The sequence below is a fragment of the Gallinula chloropus genome, assembly GCF_964237585.1.
Source record: "Gallinula chloropus genome assembly, chromosome: 9".
NCBI classification, from domain to species: domain Eukaryota; kingdom Metazoa; phylum Chordata; class Aves; order Gruiformes; family Rallidae; genus Gallinula; species Gallinula chloropus.
In genome coordinates this window covers 18567402-18585763 of record NC_140094.1, presented here as the reverse complement: position 1 = coordinate 18585763, position 18362 = coordinate 18567402, and the positions used below count along the sequence as shown (strand labels likewise).

General features: G+C 56.8%; 1 protein-coding gene across 1 annotated transcript in view; it reads left to right on the top strand.

Moving 5' to 3' along the window:
- Positions 1 to 18362, top strand: part of ADAMTS7 (ADAM metallopeptidase with thrombospondin type 1 motif 7) — a 42196-nt gene that overhangs the window by 3362 nt on the left and 20472 nt on the right. The window contains exons 3-15 of the mRNA XM_084267858.1: positions 508 to 679; positions 3224 to 3420; positions 3736 to 3819; positions 4428 to 4552; positions 5551 to 5700; positions 6492 to 6635; positions 10430 to 10574; positions 10733 to 10825; positions 11504 to 11649; positions 13918 to 14087; positions 14309 to 14442; positions 15022 to 15142; positions 15602 to 15846. Coding sequence (XP_084123984.1) covers positions 508 to 679; positions 3224 to 3420; positions 3736 to 3819; positions 4428 to 4552; positions 5551 to 5700; positions 6492 to 6635; positions 10430 to 10574; positions 10733 to 10825; positions 11504 to 11649; positions 13918 to 14087; positions 14309 to 14442; positions 15022 to 15142; positions 15602 to 15846 — 1926 coding nt within the window. The remainder of the gene's footprint in view (positions 1 to 507; positions 680 to 3223; positions 3421 to 3735; positions 3820 to 4427; positions 4553 to 5550; positions 5701 to 6491; positions 6636 to 10429; positions 10575 to 10732; positions 10826 to 11503; positions 11650 to 13917; positions 14088 to 14308; positions 14443 to 15021; positions 15143 to 15601; positions 15847 to 18362) is intronic.

Sequence of the window (18362 nt, the reverse complement as noted above, 5' to 3'; positions counted from 1 at the left end):
CTGACGAGGACCATCAGGGACACACCTCTGTCTGTGCAGCACTTGCTCCAAGCTCTGGTGCTGCAGTGTGCTCCAAGACATCCTTTGAGCTGTCTGCCCAGACCCCCCAGAGCTTCTCCAGAAGGTCAGAGAGCAGTGTGAGCGCAGCCTGAGACTATTCCTGGTGTGCTCTGGCTCTCTGGAGAAGACATGTCTCCCTCCCATGGTCCCTGAGCTCCTCACCATCAGATACCCATTGGGTTCAGCACCCAGCTGCACTTTGGGGGTGGGCTCTCTTTAGCTTTTTGCTGTCCTGATGATCACTCCATGCTGGCTTGTTCTCCTTTGTCTAGGTGTGTAGAGCTCAAAATATCCATAAAAACCTTTTTCTTGTTTTTTTTTTTTTTGAGAGAAAACCTGTTTCTTCCTGGAAAATCTCCAAACCCTGTCCCATTCCCAGGTTCCCCAGTGTGAGGCTGTGCTAGGTACTGATGGCTTCACAGTGACAGCTTTATCTCTCCTTGCCAGAAAGGCGTGTTTCAGCTCATGGATGAGGACTATTTCATTGAACCAGTGTCCACCAGCTTTCAGGAGGATGGAGCAGCGCAGCCCCACAGGATTTACAAGCGCCAGGTGCCCGAGCACAGGGAAGAGCAAAGCAGGAGCCCACCAGCTTCCCGGGAAACCTGTGGTGTGCAAGGTACTGTTCTGTTCTCTTGTGTTTCCTGATGAGCCAGTCGCTCATCCCAGGATTGGCATCTTTAGCTCTGGAAGTTTGAAGCACATGGTAGAAAGATACAGGGAGCAGTGCTGATCCTTACCCCCACGTTGCCTCTGCAGGCTCGTTACTCTTAATGCTAACAGTTAAATGCTAACTGCTTAAATGCTCTCCATCCTAAAGGATGCTCCTTGCATCCACAGAGGCTGCTCTTCGTCTGGCAGGCTGGGTGGAGGTGCCCCTTGCCATGTAGGCTGGTGAGAAAGAAAACCCTTGGACCAAAACCATGAGCTGGCAGTGAGGAGGGGACAGGCTGTGGGCACCATGGTGCCCTGCTGCAGGGTGGCATCAAGGGCGTGCAGTCAGAGGGTAGGTGGGCACCCCACGGGCTGGGGCTGCTGCTGGGGTCAGTCTCTACAGCCATTCCCACAAGCTTTCTCACAGGGAAAGGCTCAATCACGTTGCTGGGCAGGAGAGCTCTCAGCTCTCCTGCTGCCGGCGCCGTGCCTGGAGCCCCGAGTCAGGGAACTGCTGCAGAGCCCAGCGCTGGGCTCTTTTCTCCTGACACCTTCCCTGGGTTTGCTTATGTTCCTCTCGTGCGTGGCTCTGTGGGTGCCAAAACCCCAGGCCTGTCACTCTGGTCTGTTCCTCCTGGCGCTGTTACAAGCATCCCATGACATGGAGACTCCGTGTTTGTTTTCATTTCCTCACAAACATCAGTTTCTGACCTGCCAGGGCATTGGACTTCTGGAGAGAAACCCAGCTGCTGCATTAGGAGCCTCTGCTGCAGGGCAGGGAGCATGTGCCTGTTCCTCCTTCTCAGTCTGGATGTGCTGGGGGAGCCTCCTGATCCAGGATTTCAAGTAATGAGAAATTCAGGGCATCCCCAGCAGCTCACTGGCACTTTATCCCTCATCTACCTTGGTGAAGCTGCATCTTCCAGGTGATGCATCTTGGGTTGCCTACTTCTTAGAGCTCTGTGCTTTCAGAAACTGTTCTGTCGTTATTTTTCCATAGCCAGGTTATCTTCAGGCATTCTTCTGTTAATCTAAATTAATTACTTCATCTCTGGCAATAACCATAACAGCTCCTTACAGCCCTTGAAGTCTGTTCACTGTTAATGAAGATCACTGGGCTTGGTACGGCCATGAGTGGGGTGCATGTGGGTCTCTGCTGCCCCCCAAACGAGTGAAGCCAGCATGATGTGTCCACCCTGGAAGGGAAACCAAGAGTCTGTAGGGTTTTAATTACCCTCAGCCTTTTGTTTTTGTACTAGCATATCACTGGGTTCCCTTCAAAGCGCCACGCAGCAGATGGTGTGGGGCTGTGGGGTGGTGTTTACCTTCTGCTGGGCACAGTGCTGCCTGTGTGTACAGCTGGGAGAGGCTTCTGAGGGGTCTCAGAGGGGAAATGCCATATGAACCCTCCTTGGGATCCCAGGAGCTCTCTGCACCCGTCCTCTCTGCAGTCCCTTCACGTCCTGGCTGGGAGCTGAGCAGCCAGGGACACAATGGAAGCCAGCTCCGAGGGAGCTGCTGTGATTAAACTGTCACAGTGGTATTAACAATCCATCAAATTATCCAGATACTTGGGATTTTTCAGGCCGGGGGACCAGGCGCCGCTGCACAGCTCGAGTACAGGACAGCCCCAAGATGTGAGAGGCCGTTGTTGGCGCGGTGGGGCTGAGCCCTTCCCAACCAGCCACAGAAGCCGTTCCCACTGCGTGGGATGCGGTTTGTAGAGCCTTCGCCCAGCTTGGGGCTGACCCTGACCTTGATCTCGGAGCGGCGTCACAGGGAAAGTCTCCACATGAGAATTCCCAGTCTCTGGTGTGCGTGAGGAGTGCCCCAGCCCCACTCCACCCTCCAGCTCTTGTCAGCCCAACGCGTGTCCTCGCTCTTTCTCCCCTGGAAGGAGCCAAGTTCAGTCTGCCCACAGCCAAAAACCTCTCCTTGCCACCCTGCACCGTGTCGGTCCCACCCAGGACACCGATGATCTTTGGGATTTGGCTCAAGCCACCAGCCCAGCTTCAGGGGCGTGGGGTTCCTGCTGTTGGGGAGCTCTCTTCCCTTGCAGCATGTGGATGTGGGATGACAGTCAGCAGCACTAGGCCACGGGTGTTGCTTCTCGGTGGAACACACTCCAGCATCGCTGCAGGGCTGCCTCTGACTTCCAGTGCCAACACTAACCCTGAGCACTCTGCTCTGGGAGGCTCCATGTTCCTTGTGGAGCATCCCAAACCCTGTTCCAGTCAAAGATAGTACTTCAAATGCTTCATTTTTTAAACTCTACTTTCCTATCATGCTAATGCTGGCTGAGGGCAGAGCCTTTGCTCCCCAGGCTTGTCTGGAACATGCAGCTCAGCAAAATACACATGGGTAATGGATGTGGAGTGTCCTCCTCCACACCAAAGAGTTATTTCTTGGAATTAAAACCAAAAAAAGGTCTTGATGATATTTTGTTGAAGTTGCAGACATTTTACCCCCCAAAATCACTCCTTTTTTTTCCCCCCCTTTATTCCCTCAGAGTCTCAGGAAAGCCTGGAGCGGTCCGAGAAGCGGAGGGAAAGGTGGGAACAGAAGCAGCAGAGGAAGAGGAGAATAAAGCAGCGCTCCATCAGCAGGGAGAAGTGGGTGGAGACGCTGGTGGTGGCAGACACCAAGATGATAGAATACCATGGGAGCGAGAACATAGAGAAGTACGTGCTGACCGTGATGAACATGGTGAGTCCTGGTCCCCTCAGCGGCTGAGCCACCAGGTCCCCAGGGCTGTGGCTGTGGGACAGAGAGCGCTGGGCTTGCCAGGGCTCATCCCTTGGGGGACCTCAGGAAACGTCTCCCCACACAGGCTCTTCCCAGCCACGTGTTGGCTTTTCTGCTTTGCTCAGTGCTTTGTCTGCTGTGGGAGAATGGGTCTGGGTCAGCAAAGCTGAAAGAGCTTTCCTGGAGCCCCCGTTCCCCTGCAGATGTACTTACTAGCCCCAGGGCAAGGGCAAGGGCTTGCTTTTGGGCTTTACCTCTTGGCTGTTGCCCTTGCAGGTGGCAGGCCTGTTCCACCACGCCAGCATCGGGAACCCCATCAACATCGCCATAGTGCGGCTCATCCTGCTGGAGGGAGAAGAGGTAAAAAGAGAGTGAGGTGACCCTCCTCCTGTCCCAGCACTGGGCTGGGACCCACAGGGAGCTGGGCTGGAAACCCACGAGCTTGTTTGTGCTGCCATCAGGGCCTGGATGAACTTGTGTGGGATAAAGCAGGGATGTGTCACCCTTCCTTGTCCCCGCTGCAGCCCGTGGAGAGGCATGGGGGTGGCATGGTCAGAGGAGCTGTGGAGTCTGGTGGTTGTAATGATATACCATCACTCAGCATCACTGCCGGTAGTGGAGGCTGCAGATCACTGGCTGGTTGTGCTGCCAGCTCTTGGGGAGCCCAGTGCCACTCAGATGGGCTCCCAGCTGCATTCTTTGCAGCCAGCCAGGGAGGGGTGTTTCCCCATGGTGTTTCTGAACTCCTGTTGCTCAATGGGTTAATGTTCCGATTGAATCGCTGATCAAAAGAGAGCAGACAAGGACTGTACCCCCCCAGCCCCCAACCCAGAAATAGGGAGCCATTCCATCTGGATGGCAGTTACTCCCAATTCCACCCTGGTGTGTAGGAGATCAAACCCACCACATCCTACAAGCCGAGTGGATCCGGCAGCGATACGACAGCAGGCTTTCCATTGTCTTGGCAGGAGGATCTGAAAATCTCCCACCACGCAGACAACACCTTGAGAAGCTTTTGCAAATGGCAGAAGAGCATCAACGTTAAAGGAGATTCTCACCCCCTGCATCATGATGTGGCAGTCCTCCTCACAAGGTATGATGCTGGTGTGCTGATCGTGCGCTGAGATGCTGCGCTGGCAGCTGCCAACACGTCTGTGGGCGGTGGGGCAGGCAGCCAGCCAGAGGAACAGCTTGGGGGGGAGCTGGTGAAATCTCTCTCTCCGTGCCCATGCTGCCTGGACGTAAGATGTGTAACATGGAGGCTGGAGATAACCTGGTCCTAATGGCTGGAACCAGTTTCAAATCTCAGGTTTAGACCTGGAGACAGCTCCCAGTTGAATAGCAGTTGAGGTTTCCAACCCGTGTTTTCACCGTGGGCCTGTCGCCAAGCCCTGCAATGGCTGGATTAACTCTCCTTTTTTTCCTTGGGGGGTTGATACTGGGATTGGCAGAGTTGCTTCTGAGGAGGGCCCTGACCTCCCATGAAGTGAGCAGAAATTCGTGTCTCCAGCCAAGTTTATATACCTTGCAGTCAAAGCACAGCTTGATGGTTTCAGCCTGTAGCAGCTTGGCTGTTGACACTATCATGGTGGTTCCTGTGATGATTCACAACCCACAGCAGTTTTATCTTCTTGAGGAAGTTTGCTTTGTAGCAGAAACGAGGCACTTCAGGCCACGTACTTCGATGGAGTTGTTCTTCCTGGGTGGCTGGAGCTCCCTTACCCTGGACCACAACACCCCTGGGATGTGCTTCCCCAGGCGATGCAGTAATTGCCTAATTATTCCCAGCACTGGCTTTATTTATACAATGGAATAACCATAGCCAGGCTGGCTAGCAGTCCCCATTAATCAGGCTTAATAATAAGCTGAGGATACCGGGAGAGTAAAGGGGACAGGAAGGGCTGTAAATCTTTCCACTGTGGAAAGACGTTGGACGTCTCCATCCTCGCTTCTGTTTGGCTGGTGTCCATGTGTCTTCCCCCGTGGGCTGGGACGTGTCCCGCGCTCCCTCCTGCACCTGCCCCCTTGGCTCCTGCTGCTTTCAAACACCTCTTTGCTCTGTGTGTGTGTCCATTGTCCCTGTCACCCAAGGAAGGACATCTGCGCGGCGATGAACAGACCCTGCGAGACCCTGGGTCTGTCCCATGTGGCGGGGATGTGCCAGCCCCACAGGAGCTGCAACATCAACGAGGACACGGGGCTGCCCCTGGCCTTCACTGTGGCCCATGAGCTCGGACACAGGTACCACTGGCTTCATCCTCCTCCTCCTCCCCTCTGACCTCTGGTCCCCTGCGGTGCTGGGTTGGGGCTGGAGAAGGCACGGGTGGGAGGTGGGAGAGGGTTGCTGAGCGGTTCCTCCCCGGTGCAAGCCTTCCTCCACTTTCCTGGGGAATTTACCCTGGGAGTCATCAGTTGCCCCGGGTCCTGTGAAGGTCAGAGAATCTTTAAGGTTGGAAAAGACCTCTGAGGTGACCAAGTCCAACCTGTCCAATATCCCCATGTCAACTAAGCCGTGTCCTGGAGTGCCAGTCTTGTGTTATCCAGAGCAAGCTGGACAAACGGATTTGTGTATTATCCCATGTTAGTGATGCTGGAGGTCTTGGAGAAGAGGGTTGCCCCTAAGGAGGTTTAGAATAGGCTTTGGGTGTGGAACCAGCCACAGAAATTTGCTTGCCCTAATTTCAATTAAATTTTGACAAGATCACTTAACCTTACAGTTCATAACAGATGTCTTTGGGTGGTAGAAGCACACACCCAGTAAGCTTCATCAACTGCATCTTATCCAATAGTGTCACCACTTTGTTCATTGGCTGAATGTTCAGCAAGGAAGCTGAAATTAAAGCCTGGGACAAAATTGGGTCCCTGGTACCACTCAAAGGTCCCACGTGGCCACATCCCCCTGTGCCTGTCAGTGACTGAGTCCCCATGGAGCTGGGATGGTTTGCGACGTCTGGCGTCGGAAAGCAGAGAGGCAGCGCGGTTGTGGTGGCATGTGGCTCACCTCTCCTTTGTGGGGCTGTGCTCTTACACAGTTTTGGGATTCAGCATGATGGAAGCAGCAATGACTGTGAGCCAGTTGGGAAAAGACCTTTCATCATGTCTCCACAGCTCCTGTATGACACGTCCCCACTCACCTGGTCCCGCTGCAGCCGGGAGTACATCACACGATTCCTCGAGTAAGTCCTCCCTTCCTCTTCTTCCTTGCTCACGGGGCACTGGGAGGGGGATGCTCAGGGCTTGGAACTGTAACCAGGGACCAACCCAGACGATTGTGCTGAGTCAGCCCCAGGGCTGGTGGGGATGCTTGGCTCTTGCTGGCTGCCTCAGTCCTTGCTGCGAAGGGTAGAGGGGTCAAGCACAAAAGCAGTGTGAGCATTTGGGTGGGGGGACATGGGGGTTGTGGCTTGAACAATTAAAGCCAGAGGGGTTTTCTTCGCTGCTCTGCGTGGTTTTCATCAGTGCTCTGCACGGGGCAGACGGTGTTTGCCAGGAGGCATCATGTGTGGACACGAGAGCCAGATTCTTCCATGCATGGGTTATTTTTAGCAGCCCGTGGCTGGTGCTCAGCCTGTGGTTAGTGTGTTCCAAGGGACACAGCCCAGGGCTTTGCCAGCCAGCGGCTTGCACTGGAGCAGCACTTGCCTTCCTTGCTCCGGGAGGGTTAGAAAATAGCGAGAGCATCGGCAAGAAACAGTGACAGGGAGAGCTGGGTAGGGGACTGGGTGTTCTGTGGTGGGGGTGCTGCCTGGGGCTGAGCCCCCATTTCTAAATCCCAGCCTGGAACATGCAGGCTCAGTGCAGGGTGAGGATTGCTGATCTGTGCTTTCCAGTGGAATGGAGCTTTCTCGTATCCGCCGTGTTCTTGGCCCCTCGTTCTTAACCTTCACTTTTAGATTAAGAATTTCCTGCTCACAATGACCTCAGGCTGCTACGAGCTGCGACGGGGAAGAAACGGAGCAGCTGGATGTTCCCCCAGTTGGGTTTTGGGCTCTTCGCTCCCCCCACAGAAAGGGCAGCTTTTCCCTAAGAGCAGAGTGGAGCCCGGCAGCCGTCTCACTGGCTGCAACATCCCCTCAGCGAGGGAGAGGCCCGTTGCCAGCTTAGACATGAGGGTGTTTAGTACGTGTTGGCAGTAGAGCAGCAAGGAGCGAGCCAGGAAGCGAGACCCCGCTGCCCTGGGGTTGCTGGATGTGCTTGGAACAGGCCTTGCCTTTGGGAGAAGAGCGTTCTCAGATGATGGGTATTATTTTACAGCAGCTTGTTATTTAACAAACGCTGCTGAACATTGAAGCATGTGAAAGTGATTCCTGTCATTGGCTGCAGCAGGGCCTGGTTGGGTGCTGGGGGCAGCAGGGCTGGGTGACCCTCCTGGAGAGGCTGCGTGATCCCGGCACACACACACAGGGGTGATGGAAGAGGTCACCTGTGTGGTAGTGGTATCCCCCCTGGCAGTGAGCATCCTGCTTCAGGCCAGCCCAGGGCAGGTGGTGATGCTGCTGGGGGAGGGACTACTCCAGACCCAGGCATCTCCTCAGCTCCAGGTCATGCCAGTGCTTAGAGCCCTTTCTGGAGTTCTGTGCCTTTCCCCTCTAACCCTCGGAGGGGTCAGAAGATGCCATGAAGCAATTTGCTCTCCCCTCGTGCCGTGAGCTCTCTCCCACCCTGGCTGGTGAATACCCATTTGAAATGGGCTCCAGCATCTTGTGGATGCTGTGGAGCAGCAGCCCTGGCACGGTTGCAGGTCATCCCATCTCCCTTCCAGCTTTTCTATCCATCAGCCAGCCAGTTTCCAACCCCTCTGCACAGTGCTGGAGGTCATCTTTCATCATCCTCCCCTGGGCTCCCACCTTCCCCGAGCACGGCTGGTCTTCTCCATCCCTCCCTGCCAGATCTGCTGCATCCCCCTTTGCGCAGCCGATTCTTCCCAAGCTCTGATCCTTGCCTTTATTTAGTTCAGACCCAACTTTTTGGACCCTTCCTCCAGTTCTCTGCGAGCTTTTGGAATTTTAATCCCCCTCTCAAATGAATCTGTGGATCCTCCCAGCCCGTTCACATGTGGGGATTTAATCATCGTGCCGTCTGCGCCGTCACCCAGCTCATTAACGACGCAGACGCAGTGCAGGCCCCTGTGTGTTCTTACTGCCCAGTGTGGTTTATTGCCTGTCCCTGCAAAGCCAGAGGGAAGCTCCTGCCAGACTCTTTGCTGGCTCGATAATGTGTTTTGGCCAGCTGAACAGACCAGTAGGACGGTTGTAAAATATTTAATGAAGAAATAGTTTTTAACATTGCGCTGGAAAGCTGACAGCAAATCCAAATCACCCTCTGTACTGGGACAGAGACCGACCTCGCCTGTAAACTGGGGCAAGGCAGAAAGGGCCTGGAGCAGGGCAGAGGGCAGGGGGGCTGGGCTGGTTTAGGGGTGATGTGCAGGGCACTAGTCTCATGCACGCAGCTCGTGCTGGATCCCAGTGCTTTAAGCCTGGGCTTTCCCCAGTAAAGATGTCATTCTTCCCATTTTTAGCAAAAAACCCCCTCTTTTTCAGTGTTTTCCACCGGCAGGTAAAGAAAATACCTCTGGAGGCACAATGCAGTGACTGCCCTGTGTGCCCAAAGCAGGCTGCACCATGTCCCACTGCCCAAGCCATGTGTAACTCACCCCGACTCAGCCCAACATTGCCCAGAGTGACCCTTCCCTCTGCGCTGGGCTGGGAGAGGCAGGATGGTCCTGCTGCTCTGGCCTTGGGAAGAGACTCCAGAGCCCCTGGGCTGCTGATGGCAACTTGTTTACTGATTTGTCCAGTGGGGAAACTGCTCTTAAGGATCTATAGATGTGGTATTTTAAGGGCTGTCTCCAGCCAAGTGGGATGTTTGCCGGCAGCCAGCGTGGACCCTCAGCAGGGTGGGATGGGAAAGGGGGGATGCCCGATCTGCCGAGCGTCACCCCAAGGCACTGCCAGCACCCCAAAGCAGGAGGTATCCCCATGCTGCTGGCCCTTGTTTCTGTGTGGCTGCTTAGGGTTAAAAAGGAATCTTATTTCAAGTTAATTTAGATCTGGTCCCCATCACAGCAAGCTGGAGTAATCTAATCCGCTGAGAAACCCTCGCCAGAGACTTTGCTTCGCTGGAAACGAGTTTGTTTAAATCAACACTGAAAAGCCAAAGCAGCGAGAGTTTCTCCTGTGCTTGTGAAGTACAGTAGCAAAAGCACTCAGAGCAGAGAGGCTGGAGTGAGAGAAAGCTGGGAGTGTCCCTCACAGCTCTGGGGCTGCCTGGCTGCTGACCACAGGCAGCCTTGATGGCTGTTTTAGCATCTCTTTTCTAAAGACAGCCTGTGCAGCACGGTTCGAGCATGTTTGCAGCAGCAGAGGTGCCAGTCAGTGTGTTTTGCTGCTGGCAGTCACCTTGATTTCTCCTAGCAGGGCATTGACACGAGGGCTGTGCTGTCCGTGGGGCTGTTGCTGGGGTCAGTGTGATGTATGGATGCAGGGGCAGGGAAATGGTTGTTCGGTGAAAGCCTGAACCTTGAACGGTGAAATCGGGGTCCCCGCTGAGGGCAGAGCCAATGGCCTGGTCCCAAAGCACAGATCTGGGGCAGTGTTCCCAAGGAAAATGACATTTCTGGGATTCCACTGGGAGATGAGGGACATCTCAGGGAGCGTGTGAGGTGCTGGCTCAGAAAAGCCACTGCTGCCTTTGCCCCTTTGCCATCCCCATAGCCCACCGTGCCCAGGGACCACAAGGCAACTGCCCTAGGAGTGCGTACTCCCCCAAAAACAGGTACCCACATGTGCCCCTCCACTGGAGCAGCTCCAGGGATGAGGGGAGAGCCAGGCCTGTGGCAGCTGAGATGCTAGTTGCTTCTCATGGTGGTGGCACACTGAGGAGATGTTGGGTTCCCCTGCGACCAGCTGCCAGGGCGTTGCAAGGGTGTGCCAGGCCAGTGGTGATGCTGCTCCCACCTCTCTTTCAGCCGGGGCTGGGGACTGTGCCTGGACGACCCCCCTGCCCGGGAGGTGCTGGACTACCCCTTGGTGCCCCCAGGCGTCCTCTACGACGTGGGCCACCAGTGCCGGCTGCAGTATGGCGCCTACTCCACCTTCTGCGACGACATGGACGTAAGCCAGGCTCCCCCTCCCCAATGTTACGTGGGCTTGCGGGGCTCTGTGGGGGGCAGGGGGCATTGCACAGGGCTGTCCTCTCCCTGCAAGGCAAATTTGGGCTGGTGGGTTGGCCGGTGCAGTGACTGTGTCCCCTTCAACCATGTATTCCGCAGAGTGTCTGCAACACGCTGTGGTGCACAGTGGGGAACACGTGTCACTCCAAGCTGGATGCTGCGGTTGATGGCACGGCGTGTGGAGAGAACAAGGTAACAGGGAGTGGTGCCCTCCACAGAGGCTCCTCTCCCTGCACTCCAGGGCGTTTGCCAGTGCTGGGGTAAAGACTGATCTCCCCCCAGGCCCTCACCACCACCTTCAGCAAAGCTGAAAATGCCCCAAGACAGTGAAACCCAGGACCTGCCACCCCCCATCCCTCCCCTCCCCACTCTGCTGCACGGAGAGTCCGGTGGTGCCCCTGGGAGCTTGGTGGGTGCTGCATCAGGCACAGGGTGCAGAGGGGACCAGCCCTCTGCAGCCAGCTCCTGTCACCTGTGGTGGGTGACACCATGACAGTGTCTTCCTGCTCAGAGTAGCACAAAATGACAGAAGTATCTATAGGTGTCCCTCCTTGTGAGGTTTAGTGTCCCTTCCCAAAACCCTTGGCCCTGGAGCACAGGGATGACCCTGGGCTTGGATGCCAGTCCCTGCGAAAGCCCGGTCCATGCCTTTGCCCATTGCTGCACCTCTGGGCTGAGCTTGGGCTACAAAGCCCCTTGCTGAGGGGTCTCAGCGGAGGTTTGGGTCTGCTGCCTCACGCAAATCCTCCCACAGCCCAACACCTCTGATTTCCCACGGCTTGGAGCCGCGTCCTGGAGCGACAGGAGTGCCAGGCTTCAGCTCTCCCTGTGCCCTTAACCCTTGTCTTCCTCTGGCCCGTCCCTCTGCAGTGGTGCTTCAACGGCGAGTGCGTGCCAGTGGGTTATCGCCCCGAGGCCATCGATGGCAGCTGGGGCTCCTGGAGCTCGTGGGCCGCCTGCTCGCGCAGCTGCGGCGCGGGCGTGCAGAGCGCCGAGAGACAGTGCAGCAACCCCACGTAAGTCAGACCCAGAGCTCGCCTGGCCCCTCTGTGGGCTCCTGCTTAGGAGAGGGTCTCAATGCTTCTGTATCGCCCCGGGAGGCCAGGCGTGCCGCTGTCTGCATCGCATGGCGAAGCGGTGCCGACACGCAGCCATCGGGGTGATCAACGGGCTTTGGGAGCCCTCAGGGGATTTGGGTCACGGGCGGTGGGAGCCTCCAGAGGGGCAGAGTTCACTCCGGCTCCTTCCGTATGAGTGGCTCCCACTCCGTGCAGGCAGAGGATGGTTGCAGCAGGACTCAACCAAAAGCCCTACCCTCATGGGTGTAAAAGGTGCTGGGTGCCCCTTGATGACAGAAGGAAGGAAGAGGCTTTCTTGGAGCCTGATCTAGAGTTGCCTTGGAAAATCCCACTGCTGTTGATCATCCTGCCATGTTCCATGAGCAATTCCCGATCTGTGCCCGGCCACAGGCTGCCTGTTCCCCAGCACTGGCAATGTCTGGGCACCAATGGCACAGCTGCCTTGTCCATCCCGTGGTTTCTGGGCAGACCCAACTGCTCCCCACACGTCTCCTTGGTCACTAAACAGCTGTTGCATTGGATTCAGCTGGGATGTCTGGAGTCAGAGCACCCTGGGACAGGGAGAGAAAGGGCTTTGTGAGCCGTGCTCCAGCAGCAGCTGCTGTTCGGTGGCCCGAGGAGCCCCGAAACCCACAGGAGTAGGTTCTCTAATGAGCCCAGCTGGATTTTCTGCCCAGCTGCTTCCTTGGGCGCATTGTTTCCAGCACGTGGTGCTGAGCTGTTTGAAGAAACGCTGTGCAATCTCAGTCCCACGTCTCAGGGTTTGTGTTTGACATGAGTTCTGTGGCAGAAGTGCAGTTGTAGTTTATGGAGTGGTTTAAACACAGCTGTGGGTGGGCAGGAGAGCAAGTGCTGGAAAAGCAGCAGAGTTTCCCTGGGCAGTTGTTTGCTTTGGCCACCGAAGGTAAATCCTCAGCTCTGCCTTTTGGATGGAGTAAATAAATGTGTGCACCGGGCAGTCCTCCTCCCGCAGGCATTTCCTCTGGGCAGGGTATGTAAACACAGCCCTAAAATAATAATTAACTTTATTCCCTCCAGCAAAGTGTGCCCCCACTTAGCTGATTGGGGACAAGTAATTTTCAGGAGGTCGTGGGGCTGTGGAGAGTGCTGTGACTGAAGGAAGGGGCAGTATCAGGAGGCAGTGGTGGTATTTTGGGGGTCTGCTGGTACCTGATAAAAAGCTGCTGTTGCTTTTAAAGAACTATTGTTGCTTTTAAAGCACTATTGTTGCTTTTAAAGACCCTCTGACTCTAGAGTGTCTGTCGGCAGCTTTGCCGTTTGCTTGGGCAGTGGAGGAGCAGTCGGAAGGGGGATGGAGAGCAGCACCCACAGAACAGGCTGTGGGATTGCTGGCATCCCTCAGCCACGGCACCTGGCACGGGGCAGGAGTTGTACCCCCCAGGGAAGGTGCAGCTGCAGGATGTGGGGAGGCTTCAGACCTGAATGCTGCTGCTGGCACCTGACTTTAGTAACTGCTCCTATAGCACCCTACGCCAGACCTATACAACTGGCCGTATCTCCCATGTCAAGGGGGATGAGACCTGAAGTTTGGCTACTCTGGGCTGAGAACCATCACTCACAAAGCTGCCTTTGGCACACGGTCTCACCCTGAGTGGTCCCTCACACAGCCCAGCAGCAGTGGCAGGGAGCTGGTCCAGAACAGACTATGGGCCATGGTTTCCATGCGTCTGGAAAGCTGGGGGATCCTTCTGGGCTGGGCGCTGGGTTCATAGCCCACTTCCCTACATGAACCTCACAGCAGAGCTGTGTGCAGGCTGTGACTGGGAGAGCTGCCCATGGGCTCTGGGTGGGTTCAGCCTTGGGATCAAACCTCATAGCAGGAACAAACCCGCCTGCTCTCAACCCTGAATAAAAAGGGACTTTCCCAGTGTGTGTGGTGGGGCTTTGGAGGGTGGGGTGAAGGGGAGCAGCCTTCAGCTTGGAAGACGATGGCTTCATGTTAGATATGAGGAGGAAGTTGTTTATGATGAGTGTGGGGAGCCCCTGGCACAGGGTGCCCAGAGAAGCTGGGGATGCCCCAGGATCCCTGGCAGGGCACAAGGCTGGGTTGGATGGGGCTTTGGGCACCTTGGGCTGGGGTGGGTGTCTCTGCCCATGACAGGGGGGCAGTGGGGGGGTTGAGGGCCCTCCCCACCCACACCAGTCTGTGATTCTCTGATTCTCCCTTCTCCCTCCTGCGGACAGGCCAAAGTACGGGGGCAGGTACTGCCTGGGGGAGCGGAAGCGGTTCCGGATTTGCAACGTCAAGCCATGTCCCCGCGACAAGCCGTCCTTCCGCCAGGTCCAGTGCAGCCAGTTCAACCCCATGCCCTACAAAGGGAAACTCTACAGCTGGACACCAGTGCCCAACAACAGTGAGTCGAGGGCAGAGCCCTGCCAGGTTTCTGCCTGCAGCCCCAGTGAGGAACCTAAAACATTGGTGCTGGAGGCTGGGTTTTGCTGTTCGTGTCTGTGAGAGGTGCCTTGCAGCGTGTGTACCCCCCGTCTTAAGTTCTGGCTGGGCTTGCAGGGTTAATGTGTGTTTTTTGGAGAGGGTTGTGTGGCTGGTAGTGTTTAGTGCCTGCCTGTTCCCCAGTTAACCCCTGCGAGCTGCACTGCCGGCCGGAGGACGAGTACTTTGCAGAGAAGCTGCGGGACGCTGTGGTCGACGGGACGCCGTGTTACGAGGGCAACGGCAGCCGTGACATGTGCATCAACGGCATCTGCAAGGTGGGTCCCACGCCAGGGCCCTCGGGGGAGGGAGCCCAAGGACCCCCCTGCTCAGGGAAAGGCAGGTGGGTGCTGTGGCCCATCCTTTTGTCAAATGCCATCCCCTCTCTTGCACACACCGGCAGGACCAGCTTGCTTGTGTTGTCGCTCGGGAAGCTTTCCTTATTTCCCTGAGGATGTGGCATGGACACGTTTCAGCCTCTGTGCTGGTGGGAAGGAAATAGAGCCTGAGGAAATAAAGGAAGGGAAGTTTCCCTTGGAAATAAGGCCGGGGATGTGAAAGGGAGCATAGAATGCCCAGCACAGCCCTGCGCCCCGAGCGTGGCCATGGGTCAGATCTGCAGCAGTGGAGATGCCTTCCCCATCTTGGCAGCCTCTCCCAGTGCTGGGATCTGTCCTTCCTTCTGGGATGTTATTTTTCTTTCTTGGAAGCTCCCAGAAACATGCTCCAGCGTGTGTTGCTCTGGCTGTCAGCCGGGATGAGCATCTCCCAGCACAGGAGGCGCAGGAATCCCGTGGAGACAGCGCAGCCAGTGCAAGGCCGGGGCTGTGCTGGGGGCTGACGGGGCTGCCTTGCAGAACGTGGGCTGCGACTACGAGATCGACTCCAACGCGGTGGAGGACCGGTGCGGCGTGTGCCACGGGGACGGCTCCACCTGCCACACTGTGGAGAAGACCTTCGAGGACAGCGAGGGGCTGGGTAAGGGCTCTCGGCTCCGGCCCGAAACCCCAGGTGCTCGGCTGCAGGGTGGCTTTTGATCCTGACTTGTTGGTTTTGGTGGTATGAGACCCTGGTGAGCAGCATGGCGAGACGTGGCATTGCCGGTCACCGTGCTTCTTGGAAGAATATACCCCCTGCTTTGTGTCCAAAGGCTTGAAAGCAAATCTGTGCATGCTGGGGCCAGGCTGGAGAGGTCTGGGGGGTTGTGTGTCGACAAGGACGTGTCAGAGGTGTGCAAACACCTTGCCAGCCCCCGTGCAGGAACTGTCCCTCTGCATGAGGGGCTCGGTGCCAGGTGGGTCTGGTACCCACTGATGCCTTACAGGGATGTAAGGACTGGTGTGATGCTGGCATCCCAAGAGCATCCCTGTGAGGGCACGGATCGTCTCTGCCACGTCTCTGCCTCCCCCAAGACCTAAAGCTCAGTTCCATTCCCAGGTTATGTCGATATCGGGATCATCCCCGTGGGAGCGCGGGAGATCCGCATTGAAGAAGTCGCAGAAGCCGGGAACTTCCTGGCGCTGCGGAGCGAGGACCCGGAGAAGTATTTCCTGAATGGTGGCTGGACCATCCAGTGGAACGGGGACTACAGGGTGGCAGGGACCACCTTCACCTACAAGAGGATGGGAAACTGGGAGAACCTCACCTCGCCGGGACCCACCGTGGAGCCCGTGTGGATCCAGGTACAGTGGTCGGGGTGCGTGGTGGGGAGGATGGGTGGGGTGATGGAGCTGCTGCACCTATGTCTTCCCGTGGGGGCTGTGCTGTGGTCCATCAGGGCACTTCACTGCTGTCCAGGGGATGTGCATCCCTTCACTGAGCGTGTTTCTGTGGGAGCCAATGTTGGGAGCACCCAGGCGCACTGCTGACCGTGCATCTGACCCACGGCGCTTCCAGCAGAGCCTCATCCCCTTGTCCCCTCCTCACTTTATCTACACAGCAGAGCATGAGGAGGAAGAGCCCCTTTCCCAAGGCCTTCCCTGTGCCTTACCGAGAGCAGGGAAGAGCCCACACTGCTTCTGGCACAGCTGGAGCAGCCGGTGGGAGCCAGGATCCATCACGGTGCCATGTGTGGTGATGGAGTGGCCCCCTGGCACCCCTCAGCAGTGCTGCACTCCCACCAGTGCCGTGGTGAGGAGATGGACTGTGGGGTCGTGCTCTGTGGTACAAACCCAGGCGATGCTGCCCCAGGCTCAGTGTCCTGGCAAAAGCCCTCGAGGCTCAGGGTAAAAATCCCAAAGCATCACCGGAAATCTGACATGCTGAGATGTTCCATGGGGATTCCTGTGCAGCTGTGCCTGCTCCAGAGGTTATTTTTCATCAGCCTCCCCCAGAAGGAGCTGAGCACTGTCATGGAGCAATGCTGCCTGACGTCAGCCATGGTGGCTCCTGGGTCAGGGGACAGCATCCAGGACCTGTCTGCCCGGTGCTGGGCAGGAGAGGCTGCAGGAAATCACTTACTCCAAAGCACTGAAGGAAACCTGCCTGGAGCAGGGAGTTTCTGGGAGGCATCTGCCCATCTCTTGCACCTATCAGGCATGGCCTCCAGCAGACAGCCCTTGTGCAGAGCCGATTGTGAACCTCTTACCTGTTCAACCCAACAGCCCCTTTACTTGGCAGGATGGTCTCTGCCTTCGCCCCAGAGCTGTGTCCCCAAATCCACACGGAGGCCCCAGGGCTGGTCCTGCACCCAGGAAGCCCCTAATTGAATTCCCACAGACGTTTTAATAGGAGCCTGACTCAACCACCTCTAATCCCCTCCTGCACCGCAGGAGCTCTGGGCTGTAGCTGGAAATTGCCATATTTTGCAAAATGATCCCACTCTTATTAATTTTCACCTTGTTTCCATGGAAAAGAGCTGCCCAGGGGATTACTTTTCAGCATGGTGTTATATTTTAACGAGCTTTGCTGGGCAGGTCCCTCAGGAGCTGCTGCCAGACCTGTCTGCAATTCCTTCCCCTGGGGAAGGGCACAAGGACGGAGCGAGGGATCCTTAAGGCAAAGCTGCTGGGAGCCAGCACCCTCGTGCCCGTGAGGCCAGGCTTTTCCCTGGAGAAGCCACAGGATCGTCCCGTGGGCGCTGGCACAGCTGGCACCGGGTAAAGCTGCTCATGGTGGGAAGGGTTTTGATGGATATGGTTGGGAATCTGGACCAGAGCATCCCAGAGGGTCCCAGAGCGCTCCAAAGCTCTTCAGTGTCAGACCAGCCAGCACCTGCAAATGGGCTATGCTTGAGCCCTGGGTGTCTGAACCTCTGTCCTTCCCTATTCTCTGCCCCTGATAACTGCAGAAAGCAACTGCCCTCCTGGCTCTGCTGCCTCCGTTAGCACAACAGGAGGAGGGGGATAAGAGGCCCCCAGGGGCTGCAGCGGTGGGGCAGGTGGGCAGAGGGCCAGTCAGCGCTCAGGCTTTGCAGAGCACAGACATCCAGCTGCTTCCCCTTGGTTTTGCCTTCCCTCCCTGGGTGCCCTGCACAGCGCAGAGGCACTGACCACCATGGAGGTACATCCCACAGACCCCCAGGACCCCCCCCCAGCAATCCCAGCTCAGCGCAACATGCGCTCCCTGAGCATCAGCAGAGACTCATCCTGGAGCCCGGCCGGAGCCTTTGCCTCTCGTGGTTCTCCCGGCAGGAGCTGAGGCTGGAATGAGGGCAGGAGCCTGGGCTCCTGTGCCACCAAGCGCTGCCGTTGGGGGGAAGGCCAGCTCTGCACCCACCCCTGGCTTCATGGGCTCCCTCACCTAATTAAAACCTTTGGACCAAAACTGTTTCAACGCTGGTGAGGAGGTTTTGGACGGACGCCCTCGCTCCCACCAGCGCTCCAAGAACAACAACGCTTTGGCAATAATGGGAGCACTTAGGCTAGGAAAAACAAGTTCAGCTGCCGGCCTTGGCTGAGCCCCGGAGCGGGATGCACTTTGGGCAGGATTTGTGCCATCCACAGGAGCCGCTTCGCGCGTGGCGAGAGCAGCGACAGCCCCGGCCCGACCTGGTAATGGAATGGCAGCGGGTGCGTGATGCTACCAGCTGCTGCTGGTTGGTGGCTGCTGCTGGGCATTTGTTCCATGAATGGGGTTGTCACACCAGCGTGGGTGCAGCCCCAGCCCCTGGCATGACAGGTTGCAGCCCCCCAGGCATTCAAGCCTCCTGTCTGGCACTGCCCCAGGCACATCGGTCACGGGCTGGAGGTACAAGCAG